Source organism: Myodes glareolus, chromosome 5 (assembly GCF_982192425.1).
Source record: "Myodes glareolus chromosome 5, mMyoGla1.1, whole genome shotgun sequence".
In the NCBI taxonomy this organism is placed as follows: Eukaryota; Metazoa; Chordata; class Mammalia; order Rodentia; family Cricetidae; genus Myodes; species Myodes glareolus.
The window spans coordinates 65,746,853-65,768,576 of NC_142030.1; the positions used below are offsets into that span (position 1 = coordinate 65,746,853).

Below are 21,724 nucleotides of genomic sequence, written 5' to 3' on the forward strand. Positions count from 1 at the left end.
TTTGGTGGAGCTTGTCACTCTACCTCCTAAGCCACCCTGAAGTGAGACTCACCTGACCTCCACAGCATCTTCCATCACAGTCATGTCGGTCTTACACTTCGCTGATGGATTGATGGCCAGTTCAGCTGGTGGAATCACAAAGCTTTTGCTGAGGGGCAACCACATGCCTTCCCCAAGAGTGTAGGTAAATCTGGGTGGACACACACACACACCCCGGGTGGTTAGCTGAGCACAACTGCCCACTAGCATCCTGTTGCTAGCTGCTTCCTTTTCAGCCTTCCTGAAGACTCTGCAGATACCCCCACACCAGGTGACTACAGGAACCAATGCATAAAGTAGTCATGATATAGCATAGGAATTTCACCAGAGGGTCTGGAATTCTCTTCATTGCTTGTTCCTTTCTCGTCTTCCCCATCCCTGCAGTGCTCTTCAGACAGGTGAAGCACTTGAAATTGTCTGGCATGGACAGCATGACTGAGTCAGAGGAAGACAGAGGCCTCATCCAACTCACGGAACAGATCTGATTATGGTACCCATTCACCAGATATCAGAAGTGGTTTTTAATATGTCATAAAAAGAGGGTTTCAGGTTTTTCAGGTTTAAAGCTGGTCCTCCTTTGTGTTAAGTCATATATGGAAATTGGAAGCAGTTTAATTGAGAAGAGATATTGGCCACCCCATCCACATCCCGTGACTGCAAAGCTGCAGTGGCAGCCAGGGTTTCTCCCTACTTGGGAGAGCCCTGAAAAGGAAAAGACAGGAAAAAGGTTTCCTTTTCTGGCTTCTGCATAACAGGAATAGGTGTGACTGAAGTTAGGGGCCTCCAGGGGTGAGCAAAGAAAGAGATGAACAAATGAGAACAAACGAACAAAACAGGCCCAGATTTATTTTCTGAACTCCTACCCACACCCTGAGCTAACAATGATAACCCATGGGATGCAGGGAAGACTTTTTTTTTATTTATTCTTATAACAAGGGCTAAAAGGAATAAAAGAATCAATCAGCATTACAAGGGAGAGCTTTAAGGAATCCAGGAGAGATTATTTGTTTATTTATTCATTCATTTCATCTCAAAGACATTAAAATGCTCTGCATTCACAGTAAAAAAAAAAAAATAGTCGGATGGATAAAAGCCAATGTGGGTGGACTATCACAAGACGGTGGCAGCTTAGTGTCTCCTCCCAACTTGATGTGGAGGGAGGAACAAAGGAAGGATAAGTGCAATTAAGCAGAACGCTGCACCAGCACCATCAGCATGCTGGTCACAGCCACGTTTCAGAGCCCTGCTCCTCGCTTCCCTAGCCCACACAGTCTTCTCCCATCTCTGGGATGCCTGAGATGTCAGGAAATCAGACTGATGCCTTATACGTGTATATATTTATGAAATGTGTAGTCAGCCCAAGAATGTTAGCCACAGACAACTCTACAGACTGGAGATGCCCAGCAACGTTATTTCTTCCCATGACCTGAATGACAGTCCTTGCAATCAGAATTGCTAAGAGAGAAGAAGGCAACACTACAAGAGATTCTGGGAAAGGGGTACATCTCTGTGGAAGTCGTATGAGGCCTGATTTGGTAGATATTTCTCCCATTTCTGCTCTCGGTTTCTTAGTACTCTACTCCTCTGAATCCTCTGAACTCCTGGATGTTCTGAGATGTCTCTCCTTCTGTAGAAGGCTCTTAGATCTTTCTCCCTCTAAGAATGTGAGGTATTAGGCAAGCCCATGACTTGGTGGTGCTGGGAGACTACAAAAGGCTATTGCTGTATTCATTAAGAAAACAACCAGGAATATTTATTGAAGGCATAGCAGTAACTCCTCTCTCTCTCTCTCTCTCTCTCTCTCTCTCTCTCTCTCTCTCTCTCTCTCCCTCTCTCTCTCTCATCTGGTAATAATAGTAGTAACAGGTTGAATCAGGGATGATATTTTTTTCAAGGCGCACTAAATCTGGGACTTAAAATTAAATGTGAATTTTAATATATGACCTGTTGTGGGATATTATACACTGTGTGAAGATGTATTTCTGTGGATGGTTTAATAAAGAACTGAATGGTCAATAGCTAGGCAGGAAGAGGTTAGGTGGGATTTCTGGGGACAGTGAAGACTCTGGAAGAAGAGATGTGGGGAGACACCAGGAAATGCAGAGCAAGCAGAACGTGCAGGAGGAGAGGTAATAACCATGAGCCATGTGACAGAACATAGATTAATATAAATGGGTTCATTTAAGTTATAAGAACTAGCTAAGAATAAGCCTAAAATATAGGCTAAGCTTTCATAATTAATAAAAAGGTCTCCGTGTCATTATTTGGGAGCTGGGGGAACAGAGAAATACTCTCTGCATATGGCACCCAGTGTAGAGCTCAATATCCGCACAGGGCATGAGAAAGAAGTCTCCAGTAGGGCCAGCGTATAGAGAGAGGTGTGCCTCCTTTAAGGCCCTGATATACAGCCAAGCACTTGAGCAGCTGACACTCGGTACAAGGAAGTATCTACATTCTGCCACATGTCTCGTGGCTGTTACCTCTCCTCCTGCACATTCTGCCTGCTCTGCATTTCCTGGTGTCTCCCCACGTATCTTCTCCGTGAGTCCTCTCTGTCCCCAGAAATCCCACCTAACATTTTCCTGCCTAGCGATTGACCATTTGACTCTTTATTAAACAAATTATAGCAATATATCTTCACACAGTGTATACATATCTCACAACAATGATCTTCAGACATCTGTATGATTTCATAAAGTACATTCTTGAGGTGGTCACTTATACTAGTCAACTTGAACAGGGGCAACATGAACATGTACTATTTCAGAAAATAACTTCAAGTTTGAATGGTATCAGGATTCTGTGGATCATTGGACATTGACCATTGCTTTCTATTTTCGTTAAAATTATACTTTTACTCAGGTAATGTAACAGGTTTTAGGAAATTGTTGGCAGCTCTAGCACATTTGTGATGGCCAATTATTTTTATGGAATTCCTGTCCAACCATCTCACAATGATCCTAAGAAAAAGCCATCTATAACTTGCCCCAGTTGAAACTATTTGACATATTCCTGTGCATGCAAAGTTCAAAGTCCTGAAGCTGTCATTCTGATCCCATCTTCTCTGCTTCATACTTCTGCTCCCTCCATGTCATATGACTGCGGTTCCTAGCATCCTTCTACACTTTTAATCACAGTACTCTTGCTTCTGTTATTATTTATTTCTGGATTTTATGTTATCTTTTCTTCACCTCAACTGACTCACTTAAGCACTCATTTACAGTCACAAACCTTTCCAGAAAGTCCTTCCAGAAGCTTGGTCTTCAACACTCAGGCCAAGCAAGTGACATTCTGCTTTCCACATTACATAGTCTCTGCAATTCATGTATTGAATTGTACCTGTACTTTTTCTGGGTTCATCATCTCTAAGGAGAATGTGCATTCTTGGGTAGCAGAGGGTACTTAACACAATTCCTAGACTAAAAATGTCACCCAATAAATAGCTACTAACTAATCAACAGAATAGTTTGTTTCCTTCATTTTCAGTGGCATCTGGATGACATACCCAGGAGGTACAAATTTAATGAATACATTGGCAAAGCTAATCCTTCATGGCAAACACAATGTGAGCTAAACTTTGAGTATGGATGGATCTAATAACCATGACGTAGTTTTCATGAGAAACTAACTATGTTAGTTAGCAAGTAAAGCAATGTAATCTCCTTCAGTCTTGGTAGAGTCAAGGTGAAGCCCTATAATGGAAGCTCAGTTAGATGTGGAATGAATCTAACACTTATTGAAAACTCTCACAAGGGCAGGCAGTTGGCAGAGCTTCTTGTTTATCCTCACGATGGCCTTCTCCAGTGATTTTGTTGGCCCCAGTTTACAAATCCACTGTCTAATACCATAAGGAGATCAGTGACCTCTGAGAGGTCAACCTTTGTAGAAAAGAAATACGGAGCTGGTCAAATATGGATCCCAGAGGCTTGACAGCCCATGCTGGCTGGTGCTTATGAAATTCTAAAACTTTCTTTCATACACAAAATCTACTGAACAACTCCAAAAACCAAATATAGCCTAAACTGTTAGAAAAAAAAAACTGTGTCCTGAAATCTCATCTGTCCCTCATTCATGCAAATTTGGCAGGGATGACTTTAAAAACACCACCCAAGGGAAACTTGAGCGAGCATCTGGAATGCTCTCCCACGTCGGGCCTTCTTTAGAGACAGCTGGTGGTGACCACTGCTGTTGAGGACTCAGCCCTGTGCTGCACAATCCTGTTGAAACCCAGCTAGAAATTTCTGTCCAGAGGCAAACACTAATTAGTCAGTCCTGGACAGAATAATTCTGTGGTCTCTCTAGCCTAGTGCAAAATAGAATGTGGGAAAACATGAGAGCTCTTGATCTGGTGTCTTCACTCTTCCCCAGGCCAGGTTTTTCTAAGGCAAAATATTTTTCTCAAGGATGAAGGTAAACACTTGCAGAGAAGGTCATAGACACACACACACACACACACACACACACACACACACACGTATCCTGCACTCATACTTGGCACCAGAGAGTCCAGTGGAATGGATGGATCTTCACAATGGGGTATCATGAGAATGTCTTTGTCTTTGGTTTAAAAACACAGCTGGGTGAACCAGTGCCCTTTTGCATCTAGCTTGGGATTGCTGTTTTTCAAAGTTGAGCTCACCATCCATAGCTTTTCCTTGTCTAATTTCAAGGGCTCGGAGATACCTAAAATAACCCTCTACGCTTACCTGCCAAATGTTCAAGACTATATCAAATGTATAAACCTCTCTATAGAACCATTTCTTTCTTCAAGAAGGCAACCATCTCATTCAAAAGCAAAATGCCACATTAAAAATAAATCTGAGATAAATTAATCAACAATTAACTACTATAACCATTTATTATAAAACAGTACAGAAGCTTAATAGCAGTGTTTATCAATCATGTATGTAGATAAAATTTTCCATAATGTCTTTAGAAAGTATTTATTCCCTGGGTACAAGTCCCAGTGCTTTTGAGTTGTTTTGTGCTGGGTGCAATAGTCCTTATAAAGCGTAGGACCAGGGATTAAAGACCACCTCTTGGTGAGTCTGCAAACTTAAGAACAGGGACTCCCTTCATCAAGCCCATCAAGGCCATACCTACAACATTTGAAATAGTGCTTTGGAATGATGGATGTTGACAAGATGACAAATCTGGAAACCTGGTGTGGAGCATAGAAATGTTCAGTGTTTATATTAGGAGGGAAAGATGCAATCTCGCTGAATGATAGAATGAGAAAATACTGGATACAGTGAATTGGATAGAGTAGAAACCATATTTGGCCATGAATGGAAAATTCCAGAGGATAAGAGCAGCTTATTTCATAGCCGAGCGTTAGCATTCAGTGGTAGAAAGATTTGAACGCTAGAATTTAAACTCCATTCCACAGGCTAGAGAAATATGCAGTGGCTTGGAACTGATCATGATAAAATCATGAATCAGTACCACAGCAAATAAATAACCACTTTTCATCACTGACCAGATCAAATTTTTCTCAGAATTTCCATTGGTAAATGGTTGACTTAAATGCCAGAGTGGCTTTAATTTAAAAGTGCCCCAAATACATGAAGCACAACCCATAGTATTCATTTGAGAAAAGAGTTATTGTCATATTAGGTACCAAAATTGTTAATAACATATTGATCACCGCACTGGCTCCTGAGGCGGTGAAGTCATGGATTAAACACCACACCTGCTCCCTCTGTAATAGTGTATGGCTGTCACATTCGCCTGTCAGCCAACAGGCTTGAAAAAAAATGATGCTTGTGGAGATAGAACATATTTTCATATGCAAGTTCTACTCTTACAGAGATTTGACAAAAACCTTTGGTTTTTTTACTATTAAGTTACAATTTGTAGGAAACAGAGAACTTATTTATGCTATCAACAAAATTTCTCATGATTCCCTATCACCTTGTTTTTTGTTGTGGTGGTGGTGGTAGTGGTGGTGAAGAAAAGAAAAAGAAACCTTCGATGATCCTGGCAGTTGAACATCGAGAAAAGTCATCCAAATAGAAATCATTGTTAGAAAATTTAAGTATAAGGAATATTGCTGATTTCTCTTAGACTACAAGTATTCCAAGTGCAGCCTACAGCCAGCATCATTAACTTGACCCAACCTGCCCTAAGAAAGACACTCAGGAGACTGACGGGCAAGTAGAGGTCATTTGAGGAAGTGCTCATGTAAATATGAACTGTAACTGTGTCCATCCTAAGTCACGAGGAGGATTAACACACGTTGGGCTCAAGAGGGTGGTGCAGGGGCAAAAGTCAACACCAAAGCAAGGTGTGACTGATGGAGAAACGGATTCGAGAAGTTAGAAATAAGGGAATCTCAGCCAACCGCATGGCTACAAGAACAAGGAAAGCAAGCTCTCCACCTGTCTTCTACCGCTCAGCCTCTTTCCAGCAATGGCATGCAGTAACTGAGCTCATTCTTTGACAGCATCCACCTGTGAATGTCTGTCCACATCCTCCAAAAATGGGCTTGCTTGTGGAAGAAGACAAAGACCGTGCTACCAGGTCAAGCATAGGCTCCGGCTCTAAGTAGGTACATGGTAATTCATGTTGGGTGAAGGGCAAACTGACTACGGGAATGAACAGTAAGATCTGAGATTGGAAATAAGCTTATGTTCCAGAAAAAGCCTGGTGTGAATTAAATTTTACGAAAATTCAATAGTTCATGGCTGGCACCCAAATTTCCCCTTTGCTTGTGAGCCTTTGTAATGTGTGCTATTACCAGATATGCAGGTAGAAATTGGGAGGGATTAGACTCATCAAATTTGATCAGGAGAGTAATAGATAAAAGAAAATAATAATAAGGTAGGGTTTAGAATAGAGGGAGGCAGGGGCGGGATAGATTAATTCTGAACAACTCAAGACTCTATAAGGAATGTGCAAATTAGATGTAAAGAGGAAAGGCAGAACCTGACGTTAATTGCCTGTTCTGTGCCAGATTCTGTGCTGGGGACTTTCCCTGTATTATCTCATACACCCCTCACTCTAATCTAGCCAGGCATGTATTACAGCCCCATTTAACAAACGGGGAAACTGGAGGCTCTGAGAGTTTCAACACATTACCAAAGCTCACTGAGCTGGCAAGGAATGGAATCGGACCCAAACAGAACCTGTCTGAGTTTACAGCCCTCCATGTTGCTGCTGGGTATGATTTGGGTCAAACACTTTTGTTCTAAGTAGACAAACCCAAATGTTTCCTGTGTTTAACCCTGGAAATGGCCAGTGGGCCGAGGAGCACCGGGACTTACAGACATATAAAAGCACATCCCTGGATGTGAACTTACCTGAATATTTTATCAGAGGGCTGCTCTCCCAAAACCAGGTCAAAGCCTCGCTGAAATATTGTGTAAGGCCAAGGCCTAAAAGGAGAAACATTATTCAATTAAAGTCCACTCAACAGACACTCTCTCCATGCCAGATACTCTGCTAGGTTCTAAAGATCCAAAGATGAAGAGCACATATTCCCCGCCCTCAAGAAGCTCATACATGTGAGTGCATGTACAACCTTGAACCCAGAAAAGGGACCAAGAACAAAGTTAGTATTAAAAAGTAACTGAATTACTAACAAAGCAGAAATTGATAAGATGTGACATTGCTGCCATACACAGTAAGATGGGACTCAGCCATAATTCACAAGTTTTCTGTAGTACATTCACAGAAACCTGTTTGCCTTACTGAAGAAAGATGGGCGACATGATATCTTTAAAAAGTCAAATTCTTTGAAACTAGACATTTCTGTATTCAAAACCTGCTCTGCAACTGAGTCAACTGTTTGAGTAAAGGAGATAGTTTGCCTTGTTGACTCAACCTCCTCATTTGAAAGATAGATAGATAGATAGATAGATAGATAGATAGATAGATAGATAGATAGATAGATAGATAGATAGATAGATGATAGATAGATAATAACAACAACTTTACAGACCCTTATGAAAATTTAGCAATTTTTTAAGTCAAGGATCACAGGTCAGAGTTTCCCTACTCAAAATGATGCGAGGATCCTTAGTGTTTGAGCTATTCCAAATGTATCCAAACATTTTTAATGCCGCTCATACAAACAGAAGCAATTAGCTCTTTTCAAGTAACTATCAACTCCTCCCTGCTAGCAAACATCTGGGTATTGGCAAGCATTCTAGAAAGTAGAAAAAGATCACTTTTAAACAATGTGTATCTTTCCACTAGTTTAGCCATGGAAACTCCAAATTCATTCCAACAAGTCTGAGTAAAGTCTAGAACTTGGGCTAAGTACTGAGCTGTTGTGTGCACTAGGTGAACGTATTCTTTCAATTATGGGGCATAATTATGGAATAGTCTCATAATTAATCCAATTACTAAGCTTTTATTTTGGCCATTCCTTTGTTTCCTGAGGGCTACAAAAATCAGAGAATATGTTATAATTATCATTTGGGGCTAAATCTAGTATCAGTCATTAACTCTGTGGTTGCCAGTGAAAGGCTTATCATTGAGGAGACATAATTGAGGGACATGTAAAGGATTCTTCTCGAGTGACACATTGACAGCTGAACAGCACTGGCATTTAAATGGCCGGGATAGAATACGTGAAATACTGCAGTGCCCAGGATTGTTCTGCACAACACAAAATGTCCCCGTGTCTTGCAAGATTTTGAATATCAAACGGCCATTTGTTCACGTGTTTAAAAACTTTATAAATCTGAGCCCAAATACTAACTCCATTTTTATATAAACACAAGGTAGCTTGTACAGCTTTAATACAAGATCCATCTTAGGTGCATAGTTATTATGCAGATCGAGGGGAAATTATACGTTGTATAATCATTGATTCATCAGTACAACATACACTGGTTTGAGCTTATTTTGTTTTGTTATTTTTTGAGATAGGGTCTAATGTAGCCCAAGTTGGCCTTAAACTCACTTCATAGCTAAAGGTAGCGTCAACACCTTGATCCTCCTGCCTCTGCCTCTGAAATGTCAGAATTACTGAAGTGTACCATTATACTAGATGCAATTCAGCATGTCTTCATCAGTCTCCATTGCTTTTATTAGACATCACAGATCCATTATGCCTTACACTAAGTAAATTGTATTATGTACAAATATCTGTAGTGGCATTGTTTTGTGCCATAAAACAATATTTACATGTTACAAACAGTTATTATACCACTACAAATTACTTGGCTATTTCTCAATTACTACTAACACATTCTATTTATTTGTAGACATTTTGTATGCACAGCTTGTATTACTTATGAACAGTACAAGAGATTTTTTTAATGGTTGTTATCAGATGGGGTGGTGGGTTAAATCAAATTAGGAACCACTAACTTAACCTAAACTATGAAAGCTTCAGGAGAGTCCATGCTTTACAGCAAGAGGAAGTATGGGCTGTTGGGCCCATATAAGGAATAGGACAGTACAAATGTGCTCATTTTTATGCCTACTATTTGTAAATACTTTCTTCCTAGGATTCAATTTAGAAATCTTCAAGGCTTCAAAAGTATCCAAATGCTGTACCGTGAACAGCCCCCTCACCAAAGCAACAACGCCTCCACCAGGTATCATCTATGTGCTTGCTTTTTCCTCCTATATGGACACAGGGTAGCATTTGCTTCTGTTTGACTGAACATGAAGTGATGTCTCCTGAGCAACACAAAATATGAACCATTCAATAAAATGCCAAATTTATGAGAAAATGGCTCACCTGATTCTAAACACTAGAACAATTAAAAATAAAGAAAAAGAGACATGCTTATTTCATTTTTTCTTTGGGGGCAGTATCATCTTCACTTAATATTGTTTAATAATTTTAGATAACACACATTTTGCCTTCAAGTTATCTCTATGTTCAAAACTGTTACAATGTGGGATTGGAGTACATTCCTGGCATGGTTCCTAAGTTGTTTGAAAATATATTCTGAGGAGGCAAATGGCAGGATTGATTTGATTACAATGAGAATACAAATTGCATTGGATTACACACACACACACACACACACACACACACACACACACACATACACACACACAGGGCTATCTTCAAGACACAGGCAATGAATCAGTGAGCTTGGAGACACTTGAGCAGATATCTGTATGCTTCTCCATGAAAGTAGAAGAGGCCTCAAACTCTTGACTCACTCAAAAGCAAAACCAACTTATACAGGGAGTACTCAGATATGCAGTATATGGATCCCCCTCATATTTATAGGCAGGAAGGCAGAGTGTTTGGGGCATAAGTTCTGGAATGAGTCTGACTGATCTGAATTCCAGGACACCAACAATCCCTATAACGACCCTGGACAAGTTTCTTAGCCTTTCTGTATTCCTATGTTCTCATCTATGAAACGAGGCCAAAGGCAGTAACTGTGTCTGTCTGGTAAAGTTGTTATGAGGAGGAACTAGTTCACATAATTATATGCTCCAAACAGTGCCTAGCATTTAATGAGTGTCATGGAATCTGTTATTAAATATGTTGAATTTGCTAATCACCTGGATCAAATATAAATCTTATAATAAGGAGTGATTTCTCAATTTTTATAGTGCAGTGGACTTCAACATGCAGGTCATGAGCCCATTGGAAGACATATCAGATATTCTGTATATCAGATATTTATTTATATTACAATTTATAACAGTAGCAAAATTATAGCTCTATGGCAGCAACAAAATAATTTTACGGATGGGGGTCACCACAACATGAGGAATGGTAAGAAAGGGTCACAGTATTTGGCAGGTTGGAAACCACTGTCATATAGGAAGGTGTGTCTTGCCTCAAGGTACAATGCGATGCCAGCACAGGCTATAACTCAGATTGCAGACACATTTGAATTTGTAGGAGAGGAGACAATTGTGAGCATGGGAAATCCAAGCCCCCATCCCCGATCCCATACCCAGGGGAGCTAACTACTCAGTATTGACACTAATCACCAAGACACAGGGAAGAGAACATCTTAAAATTGCTAAACATTTCAGGGAGCTGCGGATCTTACTAGCAAAGGCAAAAAAAAAAAGAAACATTTTTTTCCCCATTAATCAGGGATGATCTGCCAAAGATAGGGATTCTAATTTGATTCATTTACCAAATATTTCTGGAGGTCTATTGTGTGTTAAATGCGGTGTTAAGCAAGGAAATTGAACTAAGAAAATTCCTGCCCTTCAAGGAATCTCTCTGAAGGAGCACATATTTGTTTAGATAAATGGTAGAGAGTGTTAGCAAGGAAGAGGGGTGGAGTTACAGGGTGCATGCTTCATATTGGCTGAACTATCCAGAGAAGAGAAGGCTGCGTGTTTGGCAAGGCCTGGAATAATGGGGAACTTGGCTTACAGCACTAGGGTGGCTACATCGTGATTCAAGAATAGCAGGAAGTAATGAGGAAGTAGATATAAAAGACCAAAAATATTCTGAAGCTGAAGATCTGGGACCAACCCCAAATGGAAAGGTTTCTGTTATTAGACCTCCTTGAGGCATGACAAAAAAGAAAAATGTGCTGGTCCCAACGCAAGCCCATCCCGGCTCACAGCAAAGCTGCCTCTTGAGGCTAGAAGCCAGAGGTCTACAGGCTGCTAGAAAATGTCCCGCTCCTTTACTGTTCACACCATGAACTTTGTCTCCCCCTCTCCATTGCTAAAGTACATGGAAGGGGGGATGCCTTTAACAGCCACAGCTCAAGTCTCCACATCCTCTGAAGAGCAAGCTCTCTTCATCATTGTGAAACTGATAAGTATAGAATAATTGCTTGGCATATCCTAGGCCTCTTGATCAGATTGTGGGCCAGGACCCAGAGGCATCTAAGCAGGTTACAAGTCACATTGGTTCTTCAGGGTGAAAGTTGGGAGATGGCAGCCACTGTTAATCAAACCAGAGCTTTTAACCTCAGCTTCTTCTCTACTGAAGCCTCCAGCAGGACTGGCCAGCACTGCTGAGTGGAACAGATTAGGCCAAGGCAGTGTCAGGCCACATGTGGTGCAGGACCTCCCATAGAAGGAGCACTTAATCTCCTATTTCCTCTTGGCTATGCAGCCATTCTTTGTGCTGCATTGGGCGATGCACCTGCACTGTCTTGGGTCAGGAAAATGGGCAGAATCCAATGTCAGAATATAACTTTTTTTTTTTTTACTTGCTGCATGATTTTTATGCTGACAAATCAAAGCCCTAAAACCTTCCCCTCCCATTTGAGCAGCCCCAGATGGCCTCCATGTAGGCCCACTCAGGCCAAGTCAGCAACTGTCTTAGAGTCATTGCTTCAGACAGGAGCAGAATGGGGGCCACCACAGATCTCACTGGAATGGTGGCATGGTAGCCAGCAGGGTACACACGGAACTACGCAATGCAAAAACATTAGGAACCTTTCGTTGCCTTTCTTTTTCTGTTTAGGTGTTAGACAATGTCCACAGCCTATTTGCTCTTCTCTCAGCACTGACAATGTCTCAGCTTTCAGCTTCTGTTGACAATTCTATCTCCACCCGCCCCAGCCCTCCCAGTCCCAAGGATGTGTTGGGCCACAGGTTAGTTGGCTGTGAACTTAACTGGCTGTTTGTCTTTGTTTCTGATTATTTTGCTATTTCCTCCCCTGTGTAAACTAGGATGTAAATGAGTAAGAAAACCCTGTGTGACCAGTCTGCTATGTGTGGGGATTACTGCAAAGAGGGATTACTGTGGGACCCTTTATATGCCCGAGTGCTAACTCTGATTTTCTATTGAATAGAAACAGGGCACTGGAAACAGAGATCAAAGCCTTTGGCTAGAATATCAGGTGATAGACTTTATTGTGAAGGGCATCAAAAGGGAATGGTGGGTAGATGAGAGTCATCATCCAAAGTAATAAGGATAATAATGGATAATAGCAGCCAAAGTGTGTATGTGATCCATTATAGCCTCAGGGCCTTTGCAGATACTCTCTTCCTAGAATCCTCCCTTTCCCCAATTTGTGTTATGCTTAATATATACTATTAGGGAGTACTAACAGTGTTTGAACTAGTAAATAGTGCATCCCCAACTATCATCATTGTGTGCTGTAGATGACTAATACTATACAGCACCTTGTATACTATTTACATTTAGATTAAGAATAACTTCCTAAATTTCAAGGTTTTTCTTCACAGAATCTAGAACAATAATAAATGTATTCAGAATTCAGATAACATGTCACCCTCACCGTCTGTAAAGGGCATGCTAGCTGTTATGTCCTTGGTGGTCACTGCATCACACAAATGATTGAGGGTTGGACAGACCTGGCTTTAGTCCTGGGTGGGATAGTTATTGAACTGCATGACCTCAATACATCACTGGATTTTCACAACCTAGTCTAACCATCTATGAAATGTACAGATGTCAGTCACTGGACAATTTCAGAGCCCATTTGAAGCTAGTAGTAACGGATTTATGGTACTAGTCAGCAAGGTCGGCAAATGCAATGGTTGTTGAATTTAGTGAGTGTTAGACTATTTTGATGGAGAAAATAAAATATGTGCATAAAACCTTACTGGATTAGCAAGGAATCAATTTGTGTGGGACACGTTAGTGCTTGATTGTCAAGGAACACATCTTTTGTACAGCTTATGACACGTAGAATAAACTTAATTGTACTATTTGCGATCCATTATAGTTCCCATTTCCATTAGGTGAATACAGAATGCTTTTCTAATGTCATATATAAAAATAAATCGTGATGATGGTATGTTTTATAAACTTGTTATCTTGTAACATGTGAATCTCATGGGCTATAAAATGAAATGTTCATGAGACTACATCCATTGTTCAATGTTTATTCACAGGTAAACATATGAATTAGTAGTTTTGATATGTAAAAAAAACCATGGTTCTCAGTAACTAGCAAAGTAGTTAGGAGCTTGGCTCAGCAGCTAGACTAAGGAGTTGTATAGCCAGGTTTCATCAACTGTTAACTCCATGACTTTAGAGAGTTCATGACTTAAAATCAGGCCATTCTACCCACCTCTCCACCTCACTACAGTCACGCCACAGACACACGATCCTCCCTCTTCCTGCCGCCCCTCACAGTCTGGACCTTTGTTCTTGCCAAGGTTTCTATCATTTTTAGTTATCTCAGTATTCACTAAGGTTGTCCTGTCAATGCTTATGCTGGCTAGTTTTATGTCAACTTGACACAAACTAGAGTCATCAGAGAGAAGGCAGCTTCGATAAAGAAAAACGCCTCTACAAGATTGGGATGCAGGCTGGAGAGGATTTTCTTAATTGTTACCTGATGAAGAGGGCCCAGCCTATGGCAGGTGATGCCACTCCCGGCTGTTCTTGTTTCTACAGGAAAGCAGGCTCAGCAATCTCTGGACCCCACCACTGGTTTTGAGTTCAAGAATTCCAGTATCCAACCTTCATCACTTGCCTTCTTGCCTCATTTCTGACGTCTGACAATATTCTACTGTCCTGATTTAGAGAGTCCATTCATCCACCATTTCCCTGACCTCCACCCACCTCATATACTCTATTTCTATAAACTAAGACTAAATTCTGTCATTGGTTGCTACAATACTTCATTGTCATGTTGACCTCAGTCTCCACAACCCTACACTGCCTCTACATACTTTTCTGCAACACTTCAACACTGGTTAAAACCCATGACCATGTGGCTCCATTTCGATGTCACACAAGAGAAGGTGCTCTGAATACTTCTCACTGATCAAGTTCCATTTCCTTTGTCCATTAACCTTCCCTCTCTCTAGACCACTATTTAACACTTTCTTTCTCCCTGAACCTCTGACACTTGACCCTTCAGCCTCTAGCCAATATCCTCTCTCTATGCAACTGAGACAAAAGATAAAAAAGGCACTCAGATTCAAAACTTCCCCCATCACACCCACCCATTGCCTGTTTGACTATTGCTTGGCCTTCTGATGATAACGAGGCATAGGAAGTTTCTGTTCCTGACTGTCAGGCATATCAGTTCACCCTTGGCATTGAGCAGGCAATGGGCTGTAAGGTAGACGCCCTAAATGGAGCCTATAATCCAAACTCTCTCCAGGTCTTATGACCTCAAGCAAAGAAAGAACATCACAGAGCCCCCACTGTCTTCATATGTACCCTTGCTATTGCTGAATGAAGCATGCATAAATAAATTTCAAATCATTAAGAATCTTGGGTTTAATTTTAATTCAGCTTTTTGCAGTAGTTTCCATTCTATATTTTATGTGTGAATATGAATATGCTTTACATAAATTATTTTATTTAAAGATGGTGCAGTGAGAAACTGCCACATCCCTGCCTGTGTGTGACTTGATTGTCTCCTCCATCATAACGCCTATGTCATCCACTGCACACAGTGGAAGGATTTTCTTCAAAGATGTGCAACCAACTTCCTATAACTCTGGGATAAGTGAATTTTAACTATTATGGTTAAAACTGTGTTAAAATGATGGTTCTAAGTGTTAAATTGAAATTTTAAATCTTTGTATTGTGTGAATGATGTGTGTGACCACAGGCACACATACGTCACAAGACTAATATAGGAATAAGAGGAAATCCTCATGAGGTGGTCCTCACCTTTCACCTCGATTAAACAAGGTGCCTCTCGTTCACCTGCTCACTGCTGAATGCACAAGACTAGCCCATCCAGAAGCTTTTGGAAAGCTACCTCCATGTCCTTCTCGTCTCAGAAGCACTGGGATCACAGATGTTCCCACCATGCCTCAGGCTTCTGTGTGGGCTCTGGGGATCTGAGCTCAGATCATCAAGCTTGCAAAGCAGACACCTTGCCCCCTGAGCCGTCTTCCACTACTTAAAATGAGGTTTTCCCTGAAGACATTTTTTGGAAGTATATAAAATGATTTTGAAAATGCAACACTGAAGAAAATTTACTTTGCTCCTTAGATTTGGGGATCCTGGGACACAACTTTGACCTCTCCTAACCCACCAAAGTAGCAATAAGCAAAAATATACATATGAACAAAATTAAAATTCATGCTTGGCTTTTTTTTTTGTCAAAAATAGCAAGTTGGAGAACATAGGAAGTGAGCTCCAACAACACAGAAGACACTACTACTTTGCTTCCTACCACCTGACTTACAGGGAGAAAGTCTGCATGATCTTTGAGTTAAGAAAAATCATATAAGGCAGAAGTTCTTGTGTCCTCAGATGGGGAAAGTTGGCCTTGAAGTTCTCCTGAATATTTTGGGATTCAGAATTATTTAAGGCAAAAGGAGAAAAAAAATAGTCTTGAATGAGTCAGAAGAGGTTGGTAATACTAGCTGCTATTTATTGAACCACTATCATGTGTCAGGCAAGCACCACACTCAGAGGCATCCATGTAAATCTCATAGCCTCCTACAAGCATCTCAGCTGTGTAGCCACTATGCAGAGGCAAGCAGATCTGGTAAGGTTCACTCAGTTGCTTTCGGTTGCGTAGATAGTAAGGGGCAGAGACGAGGGTTATCACGTATCCCATGCTCTACTTTCTGTCATGGCTGTTCTCTTCATCTCACCATCATGGAATGAGAACTACAGAAGAAAATGTATAAACATAGCCTTGGGTCTAAATCCAGGAATGATGAATAACCGTGGGTGTGGCTCTCTAAGTGAAGACCATCCACTGATGCAGAATTTTCAGAACTGAAGAATGTTGTCTTCAGTCCACAGGAAGATGCCCGTTTTCCTTGGCCTGTCTTTTCTAGGACAAGGTCAGACGGCACAATAGTATTGCAATCACTTACTTCTCAGCTCCTTTTGAAATATTCGATCCCCGACACGAACACCGAGTCTCCTTTATCTCTACATCACTCAAAAGTGACACTTACCAAAATATTTCCCAAACTTTAGGGTACATCAGGTTGACCCTGATTTGACTGTAAGGATTCCAAATTTTGGGTTCGCTTATTCCACACATCTAGAGTCGGGCCAGATACAAATATTTCAGAAAGTAAAACAGATGGTTCTAAAGCAGGCACTTCAGGGAATTACTGATCTTTCAGCCAAGCCAACCTTCATATATTGGTGTTTTACAAAATGTAACTGCCATTAAAGCAGAAATAGTACTGCATCCTAAGAACTCAATGGAACTCATTTATATGATACTGAATGATGAATTATACTGAGGAGGAGAGCATATTGAGTTCTTTATTGGTAAACTAAGATATCCCAAATCTTCTTACTGTCATAGGTAATATAGATTCATTTTAATAAAAACCTATCAGTCATTTTGACTTCTGTTGATCAAAATTTCCATTAATTCAGTATGTCTTAGTCAATGTTCTAATGCTGTGAAGAGACACCATGACCATGGCAACTCTTTTTTGTTTTCAGTCAAGAACAACATTTTTTTTAATTTATTAGATTTAAAAAAAAATACCAATCCAAATTCCCATTCCCTCCCCTCCTCCCATTCCTTTCACACACCTTCCCAGTCCACCCCAATCTAAGAGAGGGTAAGGCACATTGCTTTGTGAAAAGTCCAAGGCCCTCCCTACTATATCTAGGCTGAGCAAGGTATCCAGCCAAAGAGAATAGGATTCCAAAAAGAACCATGGCAACTCTTAATAAGAAAAGCATGTAATTGGGACTTATTTATAGTTTCAGATACCCATGATCAGCAAGGCAGGAAACATGGCAGCATACAGGCAAGCATAGTGCTGGAGGAAGTGAGAGTTCTACATCCAGATCTGCAGGCAGCAGGAGAGAGAGAGACACTGGACTTGAACATCTGAAACCCCAATGCCTACTATCCCTTAGCGACACACTTTCTCTAATAAGGCCACACCTCCTAATCCCTATCACGTAGTGTCACTCCCTAATGAGCCAAACACTCATGTATTTGAGTCTGAATGGGGGCCATTCTTGTTCAAACCATCACACAGCAGCACCCCAAATTGATGTTGTTCTACATGTATGAACACATCCACAAGTACAGGTGTTTACACACAGCCATGCAGATGTGACCCAAGTCACACATACAGTCACAGAACTCACGTTATGCATATTGCACAGATACAGTATTTTTTGTGGAGTTTAGAGGCCAGATAACTGGTGGGATTTAGAACTGTTGTGCTGTTTTTCCCTTACCCTATGGCAAGCGCTGCAAATAAGAAAGCATTAATGCAAAGCATTGCCAGCTAGGTGCAGGCTCCTTACAGACCTTCATCAGGCCTGCAGTCATTCAGACGAGCCACCTTTAAAGGTCTTGGGATAGCCCCTGTGTTGTCTGGAGTTCTGGAGTAAGACAATCGCTATTCAAATCCAAGGTCTAGATTTGAGTACCTTGGCAGCCAAAGTTTGCCAGCCACACAAACCTGATACAAGTAGATACTTTGCCCTTCCAGGACTCCCCCTTTTTTTGTGGATAGATGATAATAGTCAAAAAACTATTTCTCAGGGAACTATAAGAAGATTAAATGAATGAATAAGTAGAAATTTCAGGACAATGCCTGACAACAGAGGAGCTGTTGTCATTTTCTGAATTAAAGTTTGCTCCCACCTTTTCTCAGTGAATTCTGCATCTAGAGGCTCAATAGGTTTGTATTCTGGGCTAATGCAACCAGGGTCTCAAGTTCAATCTTCCTAAAAGCTTGTTAGTCTCGCTTTCTCCACATAGTCTGCTGTGTGTCCCTGACATCCAACTTTAGTCGCAAATGAACAAGATAAGAACTTGGCAACGGGTCTGCATAAATTCACTGCTGTACAAGTAAAATGGTTCAACATCTACTCTTGGCACAATGTGACCTCCTAGTACAAGAGAAGCCACGGACCTGGGTCCTTCTCCTTCTCCACAAATGCACGTATTAAGTTCCTGTGGGAAGTTAGGCAAGTAAATAGTACTAACTGAAGAGAAGGGAGATGAATAAGGACACAAAATTTACAGCGGGAGGCACAGATCACTGTGTTACTGTGATTAATCATGTAAATAAGCGAAAGAGGAATAAAATATCTGTCAAGAAACATAATTTGTATTTTAGTATTTTCCCAAAGCCCTCCCCTATCTACCAATTTATTTCAATTCAATATATATTTAGCAAGCTTTGCTTTTAATTGAACTGTTCATCCATTTGTTCATTTATTTATTTACTTGAAAATATTAATTAACCAATTGCCACGTAAAAACACTTTGCTAAACATTGTCAAGGGACATTGAAATGATTAATAGGCGTTATTTGCCATCGAGGACTCCATTAATGCAGTAAATCATTCCCCAAGCATCTATTATGTACCTCTGATGAGCAGCCACTGTGGAGAGTTCGGGGACACAGATAAAAGGCTGGGTCCTTGTCCTGGATCATGGTCCGATGGGATAAAGATGACAAGTAAACAAACCATGGCGTTTAGTTTGTCAGCTGTTATGACTGAACAAGCAAAAGCCACGATTTATTGTGTGTTAACTAATAATCACTGAGCAAGTGCTTCGCATTTATTATATCAACTCTCATTAAGAGCCATAGAGAACAACGACTGTATTGGTCCCACTTAATGTATGGTGAAAGTAAGGCTGAGGAAAGCTAGATAACATTAGCCCAAACTTGCAGCTAATGTAATAGAGTCAGGGTTCAAAGGTCATAGAAAAAGAAAAGACTCATGCAGGAAGAGCCAGTTTAGATACACTTTGGAGAACGAGCTGAACCCAGATATTTGTGGTCCAGAGAGGAGAGAAGATGCGCTGCAGAAGGAACAGTGAGGACAAAGACATGAAGGGCACCAGAAGCAACTAAGGGAGCAGTAATCAATGTAACATAGGCGCCGTTAAGAGGTGGGGGAGTAAATTGCACAGGTATATGGTGATGGTACCGGAAAGTGAATCTCTATTTTTGTGGCAAGTAGAGAGCTAGGAGAGATTCTGAGCAGACGAGTAGTGACATCAGTACTCTGCATCTCGGAAAGCAGGACACATGGATTAAAACTCAGGGATAAAGTAATAGCTGACATTGTGCAAGCAAGAGGAAAAAGATGGACGAATTTGGTGATAGATGTGACCCTTAGAGAGACCTTGCCTCCCAGGGCGTAGTCTCTCTCTCTCTCACTCTCTCTCTCTCTCTCTCTCTCTCTCTCTCTCTCTCTCTCTCTCTCTCTCTCTCTTTCTCTCTCTCTGATTGCTCAAGACAGTCACTGAGGAATAGGGGTAGTTTAAGGCAGTCTCTGGGTTCAGAGATAAAAGGACCAGGACAAAGATTCTGCCATGGGTAAAGTCAACAGTTCCAGAGGATAACTTTGTGGGGCACAGACAGAGCGGCAGCCAACAAAGGTGAGACCGGAAAGACCAGGTGAGCAGAACAGAGGAAGAGGACCTAGTGTGCTCCATCGGGTCAGGAAAGGAAAACTCTACACGGCCCCGCCCTAAGGCTCAGTGGTCGGATAAGCATGCGATAGCACCTTGGATTTCCTTACACACAGAAGAGCCCTGTGACATATGTGGGGCTTGGGTGGAAAGATGTAGAAAGAAGAAAGACAGCAAGATCCTAAAGGTGTGGCTTTATTAATGGCACTAATTCTTGAAGTAATGAGGCCCTGCTCCCTAAGGGTCAGAGGAATCTGGCCGAATACTTCAACTCAGTGACTGCTTCTTGGCAAGCCTCTAGTCAAGTAGTGAATTTCTAATTTCAGCATGCACCCAGGTCACCCAAAGGCCTTATTAAAATGTAAATTTGGGGCTCCCACCTCAGAACTTCTGAGTCAGTAGGTTGGAAGTGAGCTGAAGAACCTGCATTTCTAGTAAGTTCTGTCGTGCTACTGACCCTGCTGATACAGGAGGGGAGTTTAAGGATCACAGTATTAGTGGCTTTAACAATGAATCACTGGCTCCTGAACTACCTGGGATCCTGAAACACCCGGAAACATCTGACTTAGTGTACCCTAGAAGAGGTGTAGACACCGACTTGTTTGCATTTCCACAAGATTTTAAGGTGAAATTGAGAATAGTCAATCAACTTCAAGCATGGAACCAGAAACACTTGGAGACAAAAGGTCTGGGCCTTGAGGAATTCGATTCGTGGGTTGAATATGTATGCATGTATTTATGCAAAACCAGGGAAGTAAGCAATGGGGGATGGTACAGGGAGGGTAAAGAAATGGACAGGAAAAGAAATCCAAATTTGAGCACTAACGTGGGATCCCCCAAAGGAGGCTAGACTGGAAAACAGAATGGACTTGCCCAGGGTTCCCAATGGGGAGAAAGACAGCAATGATGATGCTAGGGTGTGACTTCTAATGATAAAAGGGGGGCTCCAACCCCCTTGGAGAGGAACTTGAGGATGGGGTTAGGACTGACGACGGGGTTAGATTGGCCAAGGTATATGAAACAACAGGACAGATGTACGGGAGTCCTGGGAGACCAGGGCCTGGGGTAAGGCCGGACATAGGCAGGTCAGTGAACAGCATGCATGCCAAGCTCAGGATTCAGCGCAGGCCACCTGAGAGCTGTGCAGAGCCCAGAGGACTCCGCGCACTGTCCCTGCCATCCCCACTGGCGGCTCCTTGTTATTTTTCATGTAAAAGGCAGATAGGAAAACATAATTCAGACTTCTGGTCTTGTTAGACTGGCAGCAGATTTCAATCCCTTTTACTTATTTGTGGGCCTATTTTCCCCAAGTGCTGCCTTTTCCCTGGTATATTAGTAAACACATTTTTATCCCACTCAATCCTTCTGGCAGCATTAACTCCTTCGGCACTCGCTGCTCTTATCTTTCCTTTGAAGAATGTTCACAGACATAGTTAAAGCTCACACATACTAAGTTGTTCTCGTCT

General features: G+C 41.4%; 1 protein-coding gene across 2 annotated transcripts in view; it reads right to left on the reverse strand.

The window, feature by feature from the left end:
* Positions 1-21,724, reverse strand: part of Astn1 (astrotactin 1) — a 321,086-nt gene that overhangs the window by 95,568 nt on the left and 203,794 nt on the right. For both annotated transcript variants that reach the window (XM_087906372.1, XM_087906373.1), the window contains exons 9-10: positions 7,341-7,415; positions 53-190 (exon numbers count right to left, since the gene is read on the reverse strand). In XM_087906372.1, the coding sequence (XP_087762498.1) occupies positions 53-190; positions 7,341-7,415 (213 nt within the window). The remainder of the gene's footprint in view (positions 1-52; positions 191-7,340; positions 7,416-21,724) is intronic.